Here is a 17608-nt window from a genome sequence, read left to right as displayed (position 1 = left end):
AAATGATGCTTTAAAGTACACAATATACTTTACAGAGTTTTGAATTTCACCCTAACTATAATAGATTGTTTTGTGACCATCCTCTGGCATAAGGAAATCTCTCCTGGGAGAATGTAGGGTTCCCCTGCTGTCCCTTGCTTTTTACAACTGGGCCCTCATAGAGCCACACTCCCCTAGCTTAGGTGCAGTTGTTAACAAGTTAAGTCTTTGTCCAGGGACCTTGTTTTTGTCTGAGGGCAATGGGCTAGCTGGAGATGTGGGGGGAAAGCAATCCATTAAAGAGTTCAGATGCAGAGAATAACATGTAAACAATGGGAATCAGCAGCAGAACTGTACTACAAGCAATGGGGAAGAGGAAGAGTGAGAAAAGGGGGCCTGATATACAACTCTGGCATACATATTAAGAAAAAGTATAACTCATGTAAGGGTGGCCATGTGTTGGGGAGCAGATACTTGTCTATTCTTCAGGAAGAATATGCTCCAAGATGCCCTTATGAGGAAAGGGTTTTTACACTGATTTTGGGTACTACCCAAGCTGGCCAATTTGCACTGGAGTCAGAGCCCACAGGGGATTTTGAGGAGTTATATATCAGGGAGAAAAACAAGCTGAGAGTTGCTAAAATATTATTTGGGGCACACAGCTGTACTAACCTTAGATAAATAGTCAGTATTCTTCCATTAATATGTTCTATAATCTTATATCCTCTCTAAAGGGGAGGCAACCATCATGATGGACTCAAGATCATTAGGTCTAATCATATAACATTAGGTTTCCACGCATAGATTCTATAAGCTACATAGACTCCCTTCAGGATAAACTGTCATGGTGGTGTCAAGACTACCAGGACCAATCTTATAATACGTCTCTGTTCTACAGATGAAGAAACTGACACAGAGAAGTAAACTGAATTGAGCATGGTCACAGAGCCAGCAAGTGGAAGTTGAAGGTCAGGTGTAAACTCAGGTTTTCCTTACTCCAAGTCCCGAACCCTAATGATTACATCACACTGCCTCTCAAACTATATAGTGTTAGATGATGAAAAATGAGAATCCTTGTACTCATTATTTAATAGGGAAATAATAATATAGATATACAAATAACTATTAATATGTTAGAAGCTGATATAAGTACATAAGGGGGGGGGTCAGACTGAAAAGAACTAGGAAGAATTACATCTAGCTAGAGAACAGAACATTCTCAGCAAAGATTATGGAAGAAGAGAAGAATTTCAGAGACAGATATGGCCTCCTTCAAGGGTCTGTTCAAACACCACCTTTTGCTGAAGGCCTTTCCTGGACCCAGTAGATACCAGAGTCTTCCCCTTTAAGATTACCTTTCATCTTCTGTTGGCACCTAATTGTTAACATGTCTCCCCAATTATAATGTGAGCTCCTTGAAAGTAGAGGCCATTGTTGACTTTCTTTTTATCCTTTGCACTTTATAAAGTGCCATGCAAATGCAAAGCATTTAATAAATGTCTATCGATTGTTTTGAGCACGTGAGACAGCCTGTATAAAATGTTACCATGTACACCTGATTTACTTATTTACTTAGCTAATGGGGATGCTTTCCATCAATGTTTTGGAAAATGAATTTTAGTTTGCCCCACTTCTTGAGTGTGTAGAAGTGCTCAGCTTTTTTTTTTTTCTTTTTTAAAGAAAACTCACTTTAAACAATTAAATTCTTTTACTATCAAGTAAATTAATGACTCACCCAACAACCAACCCACAAGTTAAAATTGCCTTCTGAGTTTTAGATTATAAATAAAATTTGTCCACATCACACTTTCCAAAGGGTCAGGTTTGGAATTGGTTTCAAAAGGCAAAGCATCGTATCTATAGAATATCCATCCTCAAAACTTCAGTGCTCTCCTCAGATCCTGTGAAGGGTTATGACAAAGTATTGTCCTATAGCTCCAATCAAATTCCCTAAGATTCTCAGGCTGCTTTCACTGAAACTTCCTTGTCTAGCTACCAACTCCTCTCCTCTATCCCAAATTCCTTGTCATCTCTACCCCTTCCTTTGCTCTACCACCTCTCCCTGGAAATTATTTTGCATTCACTCTGCATTTAAATTTCTAAGTACCTATAGTTTCCCCTCAAAAAGAAAATATGAGCTCCTTGGGGCAGGGACTGTTTTGTTTGTCTTTGTCCCTCCAATACCTAGCATACTGCCTGGCACATGTGTTTAATTAATGCTTGAATTGAAATGAATCTCTGATTTCCTTGATTTTACCCCTTCCACAAAGTAAACTGCAATTCTTTTACTTCGTAGTAGATGTATGGTCTCAGAGACTTATCGTGAAAGGAAAATTAATAATTCTTTAGTCAACCTATTGAAAAGCCCCTGTTAACTTAGCTAGGTGAAATTCAGAAAGAAAGATTTCTGTAACCTCACAGTACTAGAAGTTTTTCTGGCTTAGTAAGGTTTACACTCTTCTGGCATATCCTTCAAGAGCTAAGAATCATCTCCAGCCATAATGAGGAAAAAAGGTAGGGCTTTAGGGTTAGTTCCATATTCAGAAACACTTGGACGGTAAGAGTAAAACTGAAAATATTACCCAACAACAATAGGAGAAAAACGGGGTAACAAAACACATCTGATCACTTCACTGGCCCTCTCTGCCTCAGTTCAAATCCAAGTAACATAACACCACTGCTGAAAAACATTCCGGATTGCATGTTCAAAATACATGTTCAATTCACAGTTGGAAATAATGGATGTTACCTTTCTCTTACTCCAGTAACAATTAACAAATTAGACCTAGTTAAAAGGAAAAAATGTTATAGAAAAAGGAAAGGGACTCACAAGTAGCTAAAAATACAAGAAGAAGTTTCAAAGAAGCTTTATTTCTTCTACACAGAAGATGCCTGCGTCCCCAAAGGGTCCCTCATTTCTTCCTCATATTCCTTTTCAGGCTCAGTGTGGAATACTTAGGAATACCAAATGACTAAATGGCAGGTAATTGTTCCTTCTAACCTAATCTCTAAGTCAAACCTGCATTTATTAATTTAAAGCCAAGTATACCGAAGACACAAATCATTACTCTATTTATCTGGAGATTGTAATCTATCACACGTTTCGCTGTGCAAATAAAAAGAGCTACCGTTTATACAGTGCTTGAAGGTTTACAAAGCGCTTTACAGCCATCTCATTTTCTTCTCTTCACAACAATAGATGCTATTACTACTTATTTTAAACAAGAGGATTTTTTTAAAAACAGCACTACTTTCACATCCACTTTATCCTGCTACCGTGTAGCTCATTTGTACACAGTTGTTTGCAGGGGCTGTTAGAGCCCGGCACGCAGACACGCAAGTAAACAGCGAGCTCGGTCCTCGCTTAAGGGGGAAGGGAGGAAGTTCCCCTCCTCTCTCAGCAGAAGTAGAATGGCACGTCCCACAGACACCGTCGGCTGACCCGCTTTCTTTCGGATTCCTCCTGCCGAGGTACGGCTCCCGGGAAGGGGAGGGAGGAGAGTGTAGACACAAAACATTTCAATAACCACTCGAACCCGGAGGGCCCAGAAGGTAGCGCGGGGAGCCGGAGGCCGAGTGGACTCGCAGCAGCCACCTGTTGGACCGCCCGGCAGCCCCTCCTCTCCTCAGTCCGCGACCGGCGCCGGGGATGCTCCAGCTCAGTCCACCAATCTGGGCGCTCTCCGCGCCGCGCTCCGCTTTCCAGCCGCACCGAAGCTGAGCGCAGCCCCCGGCGCCGGGTCGTGACCTCTCACCTCGGCCCCCTCCCTCTGAGAGGAAGGTGAAAGGCCAGACTCCCCGCCCTCCCCGTCCCGGTCCCCAGGGAGGCCCCGAACCTCCCCGACGCCCACCCCATCACGCGCGCACACGCACTCGCGGCCCACCCCTCCGGGCTCAGTCCCGTTCGCCCACCTCTTGACAACCGCTTCGAACAGGCACCGTCGTCGTCTCCGTCGCCGCCGCCGCGTCCACCTCCGCCGCCGTCGATGTCTTCGTCACCGTCTTCGTCGCCACCGCCGCCGTCGCCATGTTTGTTGTGTCTCCGCTTCCCTCCCCCTCCCCCTCCCCCGCGCCTCCCTCCTTCTCTCTTCAAGTCTCGCGTGAACGGCCGCCGCTCGTGCCCCGAGATGCCTCAGGAGAGGGAGTGTGGAGAACTACTCGCGGAGAAAAATATCCACGGCTAGCTTTTCTTTTTTTTTTTTTTTTCCCCTTCCCCCTTCTCCTCTTCCCTCCCCTAAATGTCCACCCCGGCCTCCCGTAGGAGCCGCGGGTGGGCGGGGGAGCGGCCGTAGGGGGTGTGTGCGGGGCGGCTCTGCCTGCCCCCGCCCCTTGTCCCGCCTCTTGCCCTCCCTCCATCCCTCCCTCCCCTCCGCCTAGCTGGGGGCTGTGGGACCTGGTTCGGAGCCGGAACGCAGTCTGACCGGAGGGGAGCCGAGATGCAGCCGGCGGCGGTGCAGCTCCTGCGCTTCGGCGGAAGCGGCCTGGTGAGTTCGTCCATGCCGTCCGAGGAGCGGGTGGTGGGTCACCGTTCCTTCGGATACCCTGCCCCGAAGCTAACGGACTCTCAGAGCGCTCCGCCCGGGCCCGTGAACCTCGGGACCTTTCTCCTAGTCCTCCCTCAATCCTGGGCCGAGCTGCCCTATCGCCGGCCTCAGCCCCGACACTGACCCCTCTTCTCCCCGCCCCCACCCCCGCCCCCCGGCCGAAGAAACGGACCTTCTTGCCGTGACATTTATCCTCAGGTTACAAACCCCGTCAGACCTCCCAAAACACCACAATCTACCTTCTTCCTTCAAAACACCCCCCAGAAAATGACGAGATATAACGAACCCCAAACCACTGAAATTTCTCCCGACCCCCCCAAAAGCCAGAACATTCCCACCAAAACACCATCATGACCCTCCAAACTACCTCCCTTCCCCCAAGTACTACCTCCTTTCCCCCTCAAAACACGACTTACCTTCCCCAGAAACCACCTCTTCTCTTCCCCCCAAAATACCACCTCCCTCCCCATTCCAAATCCCCAATTCTGCCTCCACCTTTTGAAACCTGGACTCGATACCATCCTTTTCCCCAATTTAAGACCTGGAAAGAGTTCAGGCTACCTGCTGTCTCTGGCCCTACCCCGACTGACTTCGCCACAGCGGACCCATATGTCGGGCATTGGGGAGAACCCCGAATTTCTTTGGATCCATTCTTGCATATTCGAACCTGATTTTCAGGCCCAGTGATGAGGTTTTGAGAGTTCTAACATCCCTATTTCCCTCCTGCAGAGCTGGTAGGGCTGGGTGGTATTTCTGGGTCACCGAAATCCTTTCGAATACAAGGACAAGCACTACAACCAGATATTTTAAAGGAAACTGGAGTTTTCACAATGATTTGAAAATGGTTGTTTAGCAACAAGGACTTTGTTATAATGAGGAATTATTGCAGTGCCTGTTGGAAGGCTTTCTCCCTCTCACAGGTTTCTTTCACAAGGTACAAAATCCCCGTCTGCTTTACTTTTCTAGGTATTAAGATGAGAAAATTTGTAACTCCGGTTTCTAGAAAGACAGGAACATGGGTCCATAATTACTGACAATTTGCTACCCCCTTTTTCACAGACAACTTCAGTCCTATCAAAACGCAAATGAATTCTTGAGGTTCAGTCTTCTCTCAGGTGCCAGAGTATTTGATTTCCCATATCTTTCCAGGAACATATTTCCCCCTTCATGCTAGCAACTTGGCATCCTGGAAAATGAGAATTGTCTTGGCGTCTGGGAGGCCTGTGTTTGATTCCTGAGTCTGGCATTTTCTAGCCTTTTTAACCTTGTAACCTCACTTGCCTCCATTTCCTCAGCTATAAAATTAGGGGTTTGTACTTGAACTCTAAAGCACCTTCAGCTTGAAAGTATGAATTCTGAGTCTTAGTTTCCTTATTTGCAGCACCATGGTGCAGTATATTTCCTTATGTATAAAGTATATTTGCATATTGTGAGGAAAGCATTATGTAAACTTTAAAAGGTATATGGAATCATTCCTGCATGTTAAACTCAACCAGTCCAAAACAACCTCTTTAAACCTGCTCCTCTTCCCAATTTGCATCTTGTAGATGGTACTACTATAGTCCCAGGCTCTTAACTTTCAAGGTTATTTTTAGATACTTCCTTTTCACCATACCTCATCCAAGTTATCTTGTGGTATTTACTTCTAAGATCTCTCCCAATGACTCCCTTTGGCATTTGCTTGGCAAAGATACTGGAGTGATTTACCATTTCCTTCTCTAGCTCATTTTACAGATAAACAAACTGAAGCAAACAGTTAAAGTGACTGGTACTCTAACCACTTCACCACCCTGCCCCCCCCCCCATCTGTCTCTAGCACCATAGTTTAAACCAAAATTTATTAAACTGTGGGTACTGACTAGTCCTATAACTGAATATGGGGCTTGGGAAAAATTGGCAACAGTAAAAGGTTATGTATACTATTATATGTATTATAAATACCTATATACCTGGGGTCATGTAAAAATTTCTGGGGTGACAAGGAGTCATGAATAGAAAAAAGTTTAAGAAGCTCTGGTTTAGACCTTTGTTACCTATCCTCTTTTAATAGCCTCCTATCTGCAAGAGAATACAATTCAGATGGGCTGGCCACATTGTTCCAATGCCAAATGTGCATTTGCCTAAAAGACTATGAGAACTCAATATATGGACACTCTCAAGATCTCAAGAATTTTGGAATTGATTCTGGAGAGCAATTTGGAATTATGCCCAAAGGGCTATCAAACTGTGCATACCCTTTGATCCAGCAATACCACTGCTAGGTTTATATCCCAAAGACATCCCAAAAAAGAGAAAAAGAAAGACCTATTTGTACAAAAATATTTATAGCAGCTCTTTTTGTGGTAGCTAAGAATTGGAAATCAAAGGAATGCCCATCAACTGAGGAATAGCTAAACAAGCTGTGGTATATGATTGTGATGTAAATATTACTGTACTATAAGAAATGACAAGCAGCACAATTTCAGAAAGGCCTGGAAAGACTTATGTAAACTGATGTGTAGTGAAGTGAGCAGAATCAGGAGAATGTTGTGCATAGTGACAGCAATATTCTTTGATGAAGAACTATGAATGACTTGACTATTTTCAGCAATACAATGATCCAAGACAATCCCAAAGGATTAATGATGAAGCATACTATCCACCTCCAAAGAAAGAACTGATATTGATTGAACATAGACTGAAGCATGCTATTTTTCACTTTCATTTTTTCTTTTATTCAAATTTTCTTGTACAAAATGACTAATATGATAATGTTTTACACAATTGCACATGTATAACCTATATTTTTTCCAATTAAGAATTATTTTTTATTAGTTAAGTTGAAAAATGTTTGAAGATAATTATTAAAAACCTGTTTCCTCTTTTCAAAATTACATTTTCATATAGTTTTTACTATTTATCCATCATGAATTGGATGTTATATGTCTAACTTTTAACAGTTCCTTATGTATTTTAGATGTCAAGTTTTATCTGTCATATTTGCCATAAATAATTTCCCAATGTTTTTTCTTGTAATTGGATATTATTCAGAATGTTTTCCTTCATGTAAACAATGATATCTTCCTTCCCCCCAAATAATTTGTATTTGTTGAATATATTTTGAAAATACTCTTTTGCACTTGAGATAAATTGCATTTTTCTATTTTTCTTCTATTTTTTTGAATAAAAGTATTTTATTATTTCCAGTTACATGTAGAGATAGTTTTCAACGTTTGTTTTTATAAGATTTCCAATTTCAAATTTTTCTCCCTCTATCCCTCCCCCCCAGCAAGTAATCTGATATAGGTTTTATATATATATATATATATATATACATATATATATATATCATTAAACATATTTCTGCATTAGTCATGTTATAAGAGAAGAATCAGAGAAAAAAGGAAAAACCTCAAAAAAGAAAAACAACAGCACCAAAACCAAAATAAATAGTATGGTATAACCTATATTTGACTGCTTATAGCCTCAGGGAGGGGTGAGGAGAGGAAGGGAAAGAGGAATAGAATTTGGAATTCAAAACTACAAATTAAAATGTTTATTTTTTTTTTTAAAGAACTTTGGAGATGGGAGATATTGGCACAGGACCACCTAGCATGGCTTGCCCTCTTCAGAGAAGGTGCTGTGCTCTATGAGCAAAGCAGAATTGAAGTAGCTCAAAGGAAATTCGAGATGTACAAATTTAGAGTATCCAACCCAAATGTTCATGTGGATTATTTGTGCCTGAGCTGTGGTAGAGCATTCTGCATTCGAATTGGTCTGATCAGCCACAGTCAGACACATTGCAGCTTGACTAACATAATGATATCATTTTGGTTCTCTTTGTGAATGAAGGACAACAACCAACAATCTGTCCAAACAATCAGAAGTGATTTGCCCAAGGTCACACTGCTAGTAAGTGCTAGTTTGGGATTGGAACTCAGATTCTATAACTCCAAATTCAGTGCTCCTACCATGCCTCAGTCAAGGACACCTTAAGGTTAAATTCTTTCTCTGATAATACCAGTTCTTTCACTTTAGGCAACTTAATGCTAATACCTCTGCTACTATTTAGCAGCAAAATAAAAAATTGCCTGTCAACATTGTTCAAAGGTGTTTTCTCCAGTAGCGTTTTCTATACCAATAAAATCACATTTCTGGACTCCTCCCTCCTACAGAGCCCCTATGTATAAGAACTAGCAGCCTGTCTTTTTATCTGCAGAAAACTAGAGACACTTACTTCATTTGTACCTTGTAGGATAGAATTTAACAAGCCTTTTCAAAATGAACCAGTTCCTCAGCTAAGGAATTCAAAGGATTGTTCTGTGTTATCATGTCTTATAGTGCCATGTAGAATTTTAAGCTAGGGAATAAGGCCATTCTTCAGAAAGTATCCATGGTTTAGGTATTTTGCCTTTTCAGTGTATGTTGGGACATAGGGATACTGCAGAGATATAAATTTTCCTCACAACTATAATGTCTCTCTGAGAATTGGTCACAAAATTAATTGGGTTTTATTTAGCCACATGTGTGGTGGTAGTGTTTACAACTTTATTTGACTCAGGCTACAAAAAGGATTTGAGCAGCTGTCCTTTCTCTGAAGCATTATAATATGGCTGAGCCAACATAATACTTTTCTTTGAGTTTTCCACTTCTCACTATTTTCAAAGACTGCACAGGTATTTCTTTTCTGTGTTCTAACTGTAGAGCTAGTATAATTCTTTTAAGCATCTCTCCTTTGCCTTTCAATATAAGAATTTTCAAATTCATACATCATAATATAGCTAGTACAATTATGTAGTTTACTCATCTGTAAAATGACCTGGAGAAAGAGATGGCAAACCACTCCATTGTCTTTGCCAAGAAAACCCTAAATGGGGTCATGGAGAATTTGAACTCAGATCTTCCTGACTTTAATTCCATCATTCTATGTGCTGCCCATTTAGCTGCCCCTTACCAACATCTTGCTATTAATATATGCAGCTAAGTGACACAGTGGATAGAACACTGGTTTTGAAGTTGGGAGGACCTGAGTTCAAATCTCACCTAAGACACTTACTAGCTGTGTGACCCTGGCCAAGTCACTTAACCTCAATTCCCTTAAACATCTGGGGCCATCTCCAGTTGTCCTGGTCTATATCTTGCTGTGGAGAAGAGAGTAAAGTTGGTGATCTTGCATAGTCCTCCCTCACTTAAATTCAATTCAGTATAAGTCATGACATCACCCCAATGTCATGGTCATCTTTGCAAACAAAGGACAAACAACCACCAACATATTGCTGTACAAATTATTAAAAAGTACCTCACTTCTCTATTTTTTCACTTTATTAAAAAGTGACTCAGCAAACACCTCACCCCCTTTTGATGCTGCTTCTGTATTCTTATACTCTGTCCTTTTTGTCATTTCTTCTCTGCTTTTTTCTCTCCTACTCTTTATCTGTGCTCCGATTTTCCAATTATGTTAGCCACGGGGCTTGTTTTTCATAGCAAACATCATGAAGTATTAAATTACTTTAATATTGGCCCTGGTGCTGACTCTTCAAGTGTTCCAGTTTTCTAAATATTAGGTAAATAAGGTATGACAGTAGTTAGAGCTTTAGAGATCTAGGGCCCAGTTGTGGCTCATGTGACCATGGGCAAATCACTTACTGTCCCAGAGCCTCAAATTCTTCATCCGTAAAATGGGGGTGATAAATAATACTTACACTGTCTACCTCCCAGGGTGTTTGTGCACAAAAATCTGTGACTTAAAACACTGTAAACATCTGGGCTGTTACTATTCATATAGAGAAAATATTATTTGTCTTTGGTGGAGAACTTCAGCTCTATTGACAGGCCTTCTTGCATCTGCCCTCCTATGAATCAAACATTGAATGAATAACCACTCTAATGCTAATGCTGGGACACAAAAGCAATTAGTTAATTATTCGTTCTCCTTGCTCAAATCAGGAATCCATGAGAATGTTAAGTTCAGTTGCCAACAAAGTAACAAAAGTTTTGACAAGACATAAGTAATGTTTTACTTCAAGGAGCAATTGGTGCTCTGTACCCCTCTAAGCAACCCCCCATCTCCCCCAAAAGAGATGATGCAGTACAGTGTGTTAGAACCAGGGAAATAATTTTGATGATATAAATGCTGAAACTAGAAATGCTGGGCTTGTTGTTAAAGGGCAGAAAAAATAGTGAACTATTATCTAAATATCTGACTGCTGAAAGTAAAGAAAATCAAATGATAGACCATAAAATTGTAAGGTTTCTTAGAAAGCCATACTGGAATAAAGAACCAAAAGTTCTCTGAATATTGATGCCAAGAATTTTGCTCAATGCTTTTGTTAAAAATTAATTCCATTTACTTGGCATAAATCTGATATATTTTACTATGAATGTTTATTTTATTTTAATAAAATAACTTTATACTTGTAGAATATTTTAGTTTTAAAGGACTTCCACATACATTTTCTCACTAATATGTATGCTAAATTCCTACACAGTGAAAATGTTAATCTTTTAAAAATAAATATTCATAAAAAGGAAGTCATGCTTTGTGTCATTGTAAAATGGCAGCTCTTTTCTTAAAAAAAAAAATCAGAACAGAAGAAGAAACTACACAGTGACGGTGTTTTTCCAAGGTGAATGGAAACCAAAGGAGCAAAGAATCTAGTAAATGGTCTTGTCTTCCACATTTGACACTAGCTGTGTGACCCTGGGCAAGTCACTTAAACCTCGTTGCCCCACCAAAAAAAAGGAAAAAAAAAAAGAAAATGATGGATGAATAACAACAACAACTGGGGAGACAGCATGTATATGCAGATGTGCTGCATAGGGTCTCAGCCCATTCTCAACCCACAAGTTGAATTAATGGAACAGGTCCCCAGAATTCAGCTAACTACTACTCTCTTCAGAGTTTTAGGGATAATTGTGATGAGCTTGGGAAGGGGGAATTTCTTTTAAGTGTTGCTCACAAGCCTTCATCTAGTCCCCAATATCAATTACTTACCATCTCCCCCAAATCTATTGATCGGTTAACATCAATTAGTTTTTTGTTTTGTTTTGTTTTTTTAATTTTTTTTTTAAGTGAGGCAATTGGGGTTAAGTGACTTGCCCAGGGTCACACCATCAATTAGTTTTTTACAAAGGGACGTATACTGAGAAGATAAAGAACTGAAGTACAAAACCCTCTGAAACCAGGAATCCTCTTTCTTTCACCCCTTTGCCTTGGAGAAAGGCAGCTCAGACTTAAAGTAGTGACTACCAAACAATTCCCTTCACCAAATTGGCTTCCGGATGGTGCATGGCCAAAGGACAAGTTATCCCTTTGCTTACAAAGCATGGTGTCGTGGCTGCTGGATCAGGTCACTGCAGAGCTAGCTCAAGTCAAGCAGGTCACTCCTCAAGGCTGGCTGCTCACCAGAATCATCTGCTACAACTACCAGCAGTCTCTGTTGTGGATGCTGGTTTTTGGACCTCTGATAGATTTTCCATCTTTTATAAACCCACAGTGTTATAACCTGTCTGTTCCTTCTTAATATTCATTCACTGACATTTAGGCAAGAATATACACAGCAGAAACAGCAGCAGAGGTAGCACCATATGTTCATGGTCATATCATGGCCAGGTGGAATAATAGTTAACTGGGGCCAGCAAACTTACACAACATTTCTTCGATATGATATGAGCAATAACATCACATTTTCAGCAAGTTTCCCTCAGCTTGGTACTTGATTATGTACTGCTTTGTATTGTTACTTCACTGCTTTCATTTGTATATATTGTGTCTTCCCAACTAGATAATGTCCCAGATAGAGGACATTTCTTTTATTTTTTATACTTTTAGCATGTGGCAGATGTTTGTTAATTGAGATAAACTTAATTTGGGAGGAAAAAATCCAAGTCATCCAGCATTTTGTTTTTGTTCAGTTGTTTAGTTGTGTCTGACTACATGACCCCATTGATTTTGTCCATGGGGTTTTCTTGGCAAAGATGCTGGAGTAGTTTGCCATTTCCTTTTCCATTTTGTTCCCATTTTACAGATGAGGAGCTGAGACAAATAAGGGTTAAATCACTTGCCCTGGGTCACAATAAGTGTCTGAGACCAGATTTGAACTCAGGTCTTCCTGATTCCAGGCCCAGCACTCTATCCACTGTGCCACCTAGTCTGTCCCAGTCTATCATCCAGCATATTTTTAGTTAAATGTAGCAACCTATGATTGTTTTCCACTACACGCTTCAGTAGCTCCCAAAGGCATCACTATGTTGTTGAGGCTTAGAAAGTGAAGTGACTTATCCAAGGTCATGCTGGTTTTTAAGTTCAGAATTGAAATTTGAACTCGGATTATTTTACACCAAACTTGGTGTACTTCCTACCATATCAAAAGGATAAATCATCAGGAGAACATGAAACTTCAAGAAGATAGGGAAATTTTTTTTAAAAATAGAAATTTTACAATGCAAAATGATAGTAGAGTTTTGATATTTATTTCTTGAAAATTTGACTTATTTTAGAAAAGTTTATTTACCAGTGATTAGGTCTCCCATCATCATATTTACAGTCTAGGATAGCAAAAAATTATGGATGGAAAAAGTATAATATTTTTCAGCTATTAGATGACATACTAGTTTGAGTAAAAATGGAAAATAGCAATCTAGTTTGTGTTTCTGTTCAAAAGATTGTAACAAAAATACTGTATTTTGTCCCTTCATTCCTGTGTTTAGGAATAGGTTAGTGAAGGGAGGAAAACCATATTCTTCAGGATATGCATACTTGAATTTCTTTAATAAATTTTTTTTAATTTAAGAATTTTTTTTTGTGGGGGTGCCAACAGTTAAGAAGAAACTTCCTGACTTGCCTATCCTCTTGGAAAACTCCTCGTTTTTTAAAATCTTCCCAGTCTGAAGCTCTATATAACATAACAAATAATGGGGTAGTATTTGCTCCACTTCAAACATTTACAGAAGAGGAAATGATGATTAAAAACATGGGTAAGTATTTGTTCTTAAACTTTCCATTACATAATTTAATTGTATAATTAAATGTTGTACGGTATTACTAGTAGTTATGTTAGCTTAGGTGTTATGGGCTGGTTTTTTAAATCCTTCAAATTTTTTTTTTTTTAATTGAGGCAATTGGGGTTAAGTGACTTGCCCAGGGTCACACAGCTAGTAAGTGTTAAGTGTCTGAGGCCGGGTTTGAACTCAGGTTCTTCTGACTCCAGGGCCAGTGCTCTATCCACTGCGACAACTAGCTGCCCCCAATAAATAATTTTTTTAAAAAGCACCCTTTTTTGTCCAGAACTGAAATGAATTTGGTGTTCCCAGGCCTCCAGTTAATAATGTGCTGTTATTTAGACAGCAAAGGTTTAATGGGATATGCATTCTAAAACCAGAGGTTTGTGTAGTTTTATGCTAGAACTTCAATTAGTTCTAATTTTATTTTATATCATCTATCTATCTATCCTCTCTAATCTAGGCTTGAATCAGATTTTGAATGGTATATAAATGCCAAACAGAAGTCTATATTTTATCCAAAAGGCAATGGGGAACTATTGAATTTTATTGGGCAGGAGAGCAATATAGTCAAATCTCTGTTTTCACGATTACGTTTGTCAGCTATATAGAGGATGGATTAGAGAAGATAGATTGGAGACAAGGAAACCAATTAGGGGCTATTTCAATAATCCAGGTGAACTAGGGTGGTTGTGGTATGAAAAAATAGAAGAGGATGGATTTATTTAAGAGCTATTAAAGTGCTTGAGTCAATAAGACTTGGCAATTAAGATATGAAGGTTGAGTGAAAGTTAAGACCCAAAGGTGATTCCTAGGTTACAAACTGGAAAGTAACTAAAAGAATGGTGGTATCCTCAAAAGAAAGAGAGAAATTAGGAGGAAGGATGAGTTTGGGGAAAAATAATGACTTCTCTTTGGGTATGTTGAGTTCAAGATACCTATAGGACATCCAGGTAGAGATTCCAGTAGATAGTTGGTGATGCAAGACTGTAGCTTAGGAAAGAAGATATATAGATTTGGGAATCATATGCCTAGATGTGATAGCTGAACCACCATGGGAACTGATGAGATTACTAATAGAGAAGAGTGGAAGGGACCAGGTCCTGGGATACACTTGAATATAGATGATGAGACATGGATGAAGATCCTACAAAAGAAACCGAGAAGGGTTAGTCTGACAGGTTGGAAGCTAGCCACAACAAAGTAGTATCATGAAAACAAAAGAAAGGATAGAATAAACAGGAAGAAGTGGCCAGAAGTATGAAATAGTATTCTTATAGACGTTTTTGGAGAAAAATTCCACTAATATTTGATTCAATTATGTAATACATTATAATCTTTATATTTTTTCTATTAATAGGATAGTCTCTTAAGAGATAGGAGTAGATTTTCTCTTTTTTCCTCTTTACAGTTAAAAAATTTGCAGAGAAACAGATTGCTCCTTTCGTGGCAGCAATGGATGAAATTCACAAATGGACAAATCAGTAATAGAAGGATTATTTCAACAAGGGGTATGTGTATATTCACACACATACTATACACACACACATAAAAATATATGTATATATTTTATATGTTTGTTCTGTTGCAAAGCCAAACTCATTTTATTGTGAAAATACAAGCATATTTTTAAAATTAGGAATTAAGCAATCATGTACTTACTACCTTCCTTAGAAAAAAATATTTTCATTCTCTTTAAGCCTTATACATACTCAACAAAAACTTTAAAAATCAGAAAGATGTTGTGAGTAGAAATACTTATGCACTAAAAATATTCAGCTTAAAGAGAAGGGATGTAATTTCTTTAGGTATTTTGGGAGATTTTTAGACATTGGTGATTCTCTTCTTACCTTAATAAAATAGTGTACAGACAGTTCTCATTTTACATAATTCACATTATACCAAATTCAACTCTACATAAATAATTATGAAAGAAATCTTAATTTAAAAAAAAATCTATGTTAACTTTACTGTACAGTACTGTGCTCCATAGCCTTCTCCCCACAAGAGAAACCCTAAAATAAAAACCCTTGCAAATGAAAGTCAAAGACCGTACACAAGAGGCTACCTGGGGGCTTGTTTTGAGACCTCTAGCACTAAGAGAAGAGACGTTTTCTCTACTCCACCCACCCATTCACTTGTTGGGTCCCCACATTTCTGTCTTCCATCTCTCAGTGCTAGAGGTACTTACTATTTGTTGCCCTGTGTATTGCTAATCCTCTCCTGTCTTTGTTCATGTCTGGCCTGCCCTTCTTCCCCTAGCTTGTGGCCAGGCCCCAACATGGTTTGCCTGGCCCTGCTTATTCCTCCTCTTGTTCTCACTTCTCTGACCTTGGCCCCCATATGTCCTTGAACAGAGTGCTGACCCCCTCCCTCTACAGGCACACCTCCTTCCTCTTCCCTCCCTTCCTCACATCCATGGTTCATTTACATAAAGCTAGAACTCTGTATTTTTCTTGTGTCTCTTACATGGGTCATTGAGCAGTCTCTTTTGAATCCATTCTTTGCTAGCACATACAGAGAACAGTCAAAGCCAATAACCATATAGAAATTTCTCAGTATTGAACAGAGAGGTTCACATCTAGAGCTGAGCTATCCCTCTAGCTGTTTTGGCAAGTTTTGCAGAGCTAATGTCAAAAGAACTAGTGGTGGCTTTGTAAGTAACATATAAAAAGTTTGTCATTTCAATTTAAATACCATTTGTTATTTTGGGAAAATGAGGGTCAGATTTTTCATATCTGCCTTAGTCCTCAAATAAATAGGAAAATTGTAGAGCATCACAAGCCCTATGAAAGTGAAGAATTCATTGTGTAGAACAATGGTTTTGCCATAAAATCAACATTTAAATACAATGTCACTTCATACTGATCAGCCAAATAATTTTTTCTCTATACTATATGATTATAATGTAGTATTAGTATAGCCATTTCCCACATAACTGATCATAAGTTAAAGAACATGAAATATACTCAGTCACAAGGGAAAGTTTCCCTTTATCCCTTCTTTCTTCTTTTCTAAATAATTCCAGGGCCAAATATAGAAAGTGTGTATCAAATCTATTACATATTAATTTATATACTGTGTAAAATTATTAGTAGGTTTTAAGTGTTCCAATCAGGCCTAATCCACAAATGATAATTTAGAAAATATTTAGTTTGTTTCTACTTTGATCTAAGTGCTGAGAATATTGGATTTAGCATCTTAAACCCAAAAACCTAAAATCTTGAACTACTCATATCTTTCATCTAAATCATTATGTCACTTCATTTTTAGTTTTCCAGTATTTGGAAACGCTGTTAATCAGTTTTATCAACACTATCATGACTCACCTCCTAGAAATTTTCATCATGTATTTCAGTCCTCAGAGATTTACTGTGAATTTTTCTGGCATCTGTTGATACTTAACATGAGATTTTGCATTAATTTTCTTTTTCTGTCCATATGCCAAATTAGATTATAAATCCTTTGAGAGATATGCTTCTTTTTCTTACCAAAAAAAAAGTGTTGCTTTTTATCCCCAATACCTGATTTCTTTTATGTGGTGTCCTTTAGCCCGCAGGAATTCAGTAAATGTTTGTTGTGATAATATCTTCACCTATTCCAGACATATGTTGTATAAGAATTAAGGCATTATGATTAGTCATGATGTTGGCTGCAAGTTTCAACCTACCTTTCCTATAAGGACCACTTACTTAGCAGGAAAGTGCTCTAGAAAAAAGATTTGTCCTTTAATCTTTATTGATAAAATAGCTTTCAACACAATAGATACAGTGCCGGGCCTGGAGTCAGGAAGAGTCGTATCAAATTTGGCCTCAGACACTTACTAGCTGTATGATCCTGAGCAAGTCACTTAACCCTGTTTGCCTCAGTTTGCTCATCTGTAAAATGAACTGGAGGCCAAGATGGCAGAGGAGAGGCTGTGACTCCCACAAGCTCCAGATGAACCCATCCATTCACACCCAAATAATGCAGTAAAAATCAAAACCCAGAAAAGCCTACTGCACATAAGAACAAAGTGAGACTATTTCTCCGCAAAAGAGGGCAATTCCAATCACCTACTGATCAGGCTGAACAGCTCAGCACGCAGTCCGGACCCAGCCAAGGAC

At 39.3% G+C, this 17608-nt stretch overlaps 2 protein-coding genes across 2 annotated transcripts in view; one reads left to right on the top strand and one right to left on the bottom strand.

Annotated features, from left to right (window-relative positions):
- The window catches only part of IKZF5 (IKAROS family zinc finger 5), a 35129-nt gene extending 31032 nt beyond the window's left edge, over positions 1-4097 (bottom strand). Inside the window, exon 1 of the mRNA XM_043985568.1 lies at positions 3892-4097. The gene's annotated coding sequence lies outside the window, so the exon portion shown is untranslated. The remainder of the gene's footprint in view (positions 1-3891) is intronic.
- A 209-nt stretch (positions 4098-4306) lies between these two features.
- ACADSB (acyl-CoA dehydrogenase short/branched chain) overlaps positions 4307-17608 on the top strand; it is a 53080-nt gene continuing 39778 nt past the window's right edge. Inside the window, 4 exon segments of the mRNA XM_043985567.1 lie at positions 4307-4463; positions 13322-13478; positions 14914-14961; positions 14964-15013. Of these exon segments, the coding sequence (XP_043841502.1) occupies positions 4416-4463; positions 13322-13478; positions 14914-14961; positions 14964-15013 (303 nt within the window). The 5' untranslated portion in view covers positions 4307-4415.

The sequence above is a fragment of the Dromiciops gliroides genome, chromosome 2, assembly GCF_019393635.1.
Source record: "Dromiciops gliroides isolate mDroGli1 chromosome 2, mDroGli1.pri, whole genome shotgun sequence".
In the NCBI taxonomy this organism is placed as follows: Eukaryota; Metazoa; Chordata; class Mammalia; order Microbiotheria; family Microbiotheriidae; genus Dromiciops; species Dromiciops gliroides.
This window is presented reverse-complemented; position numbering and strand designations above follow the sequence as displayed.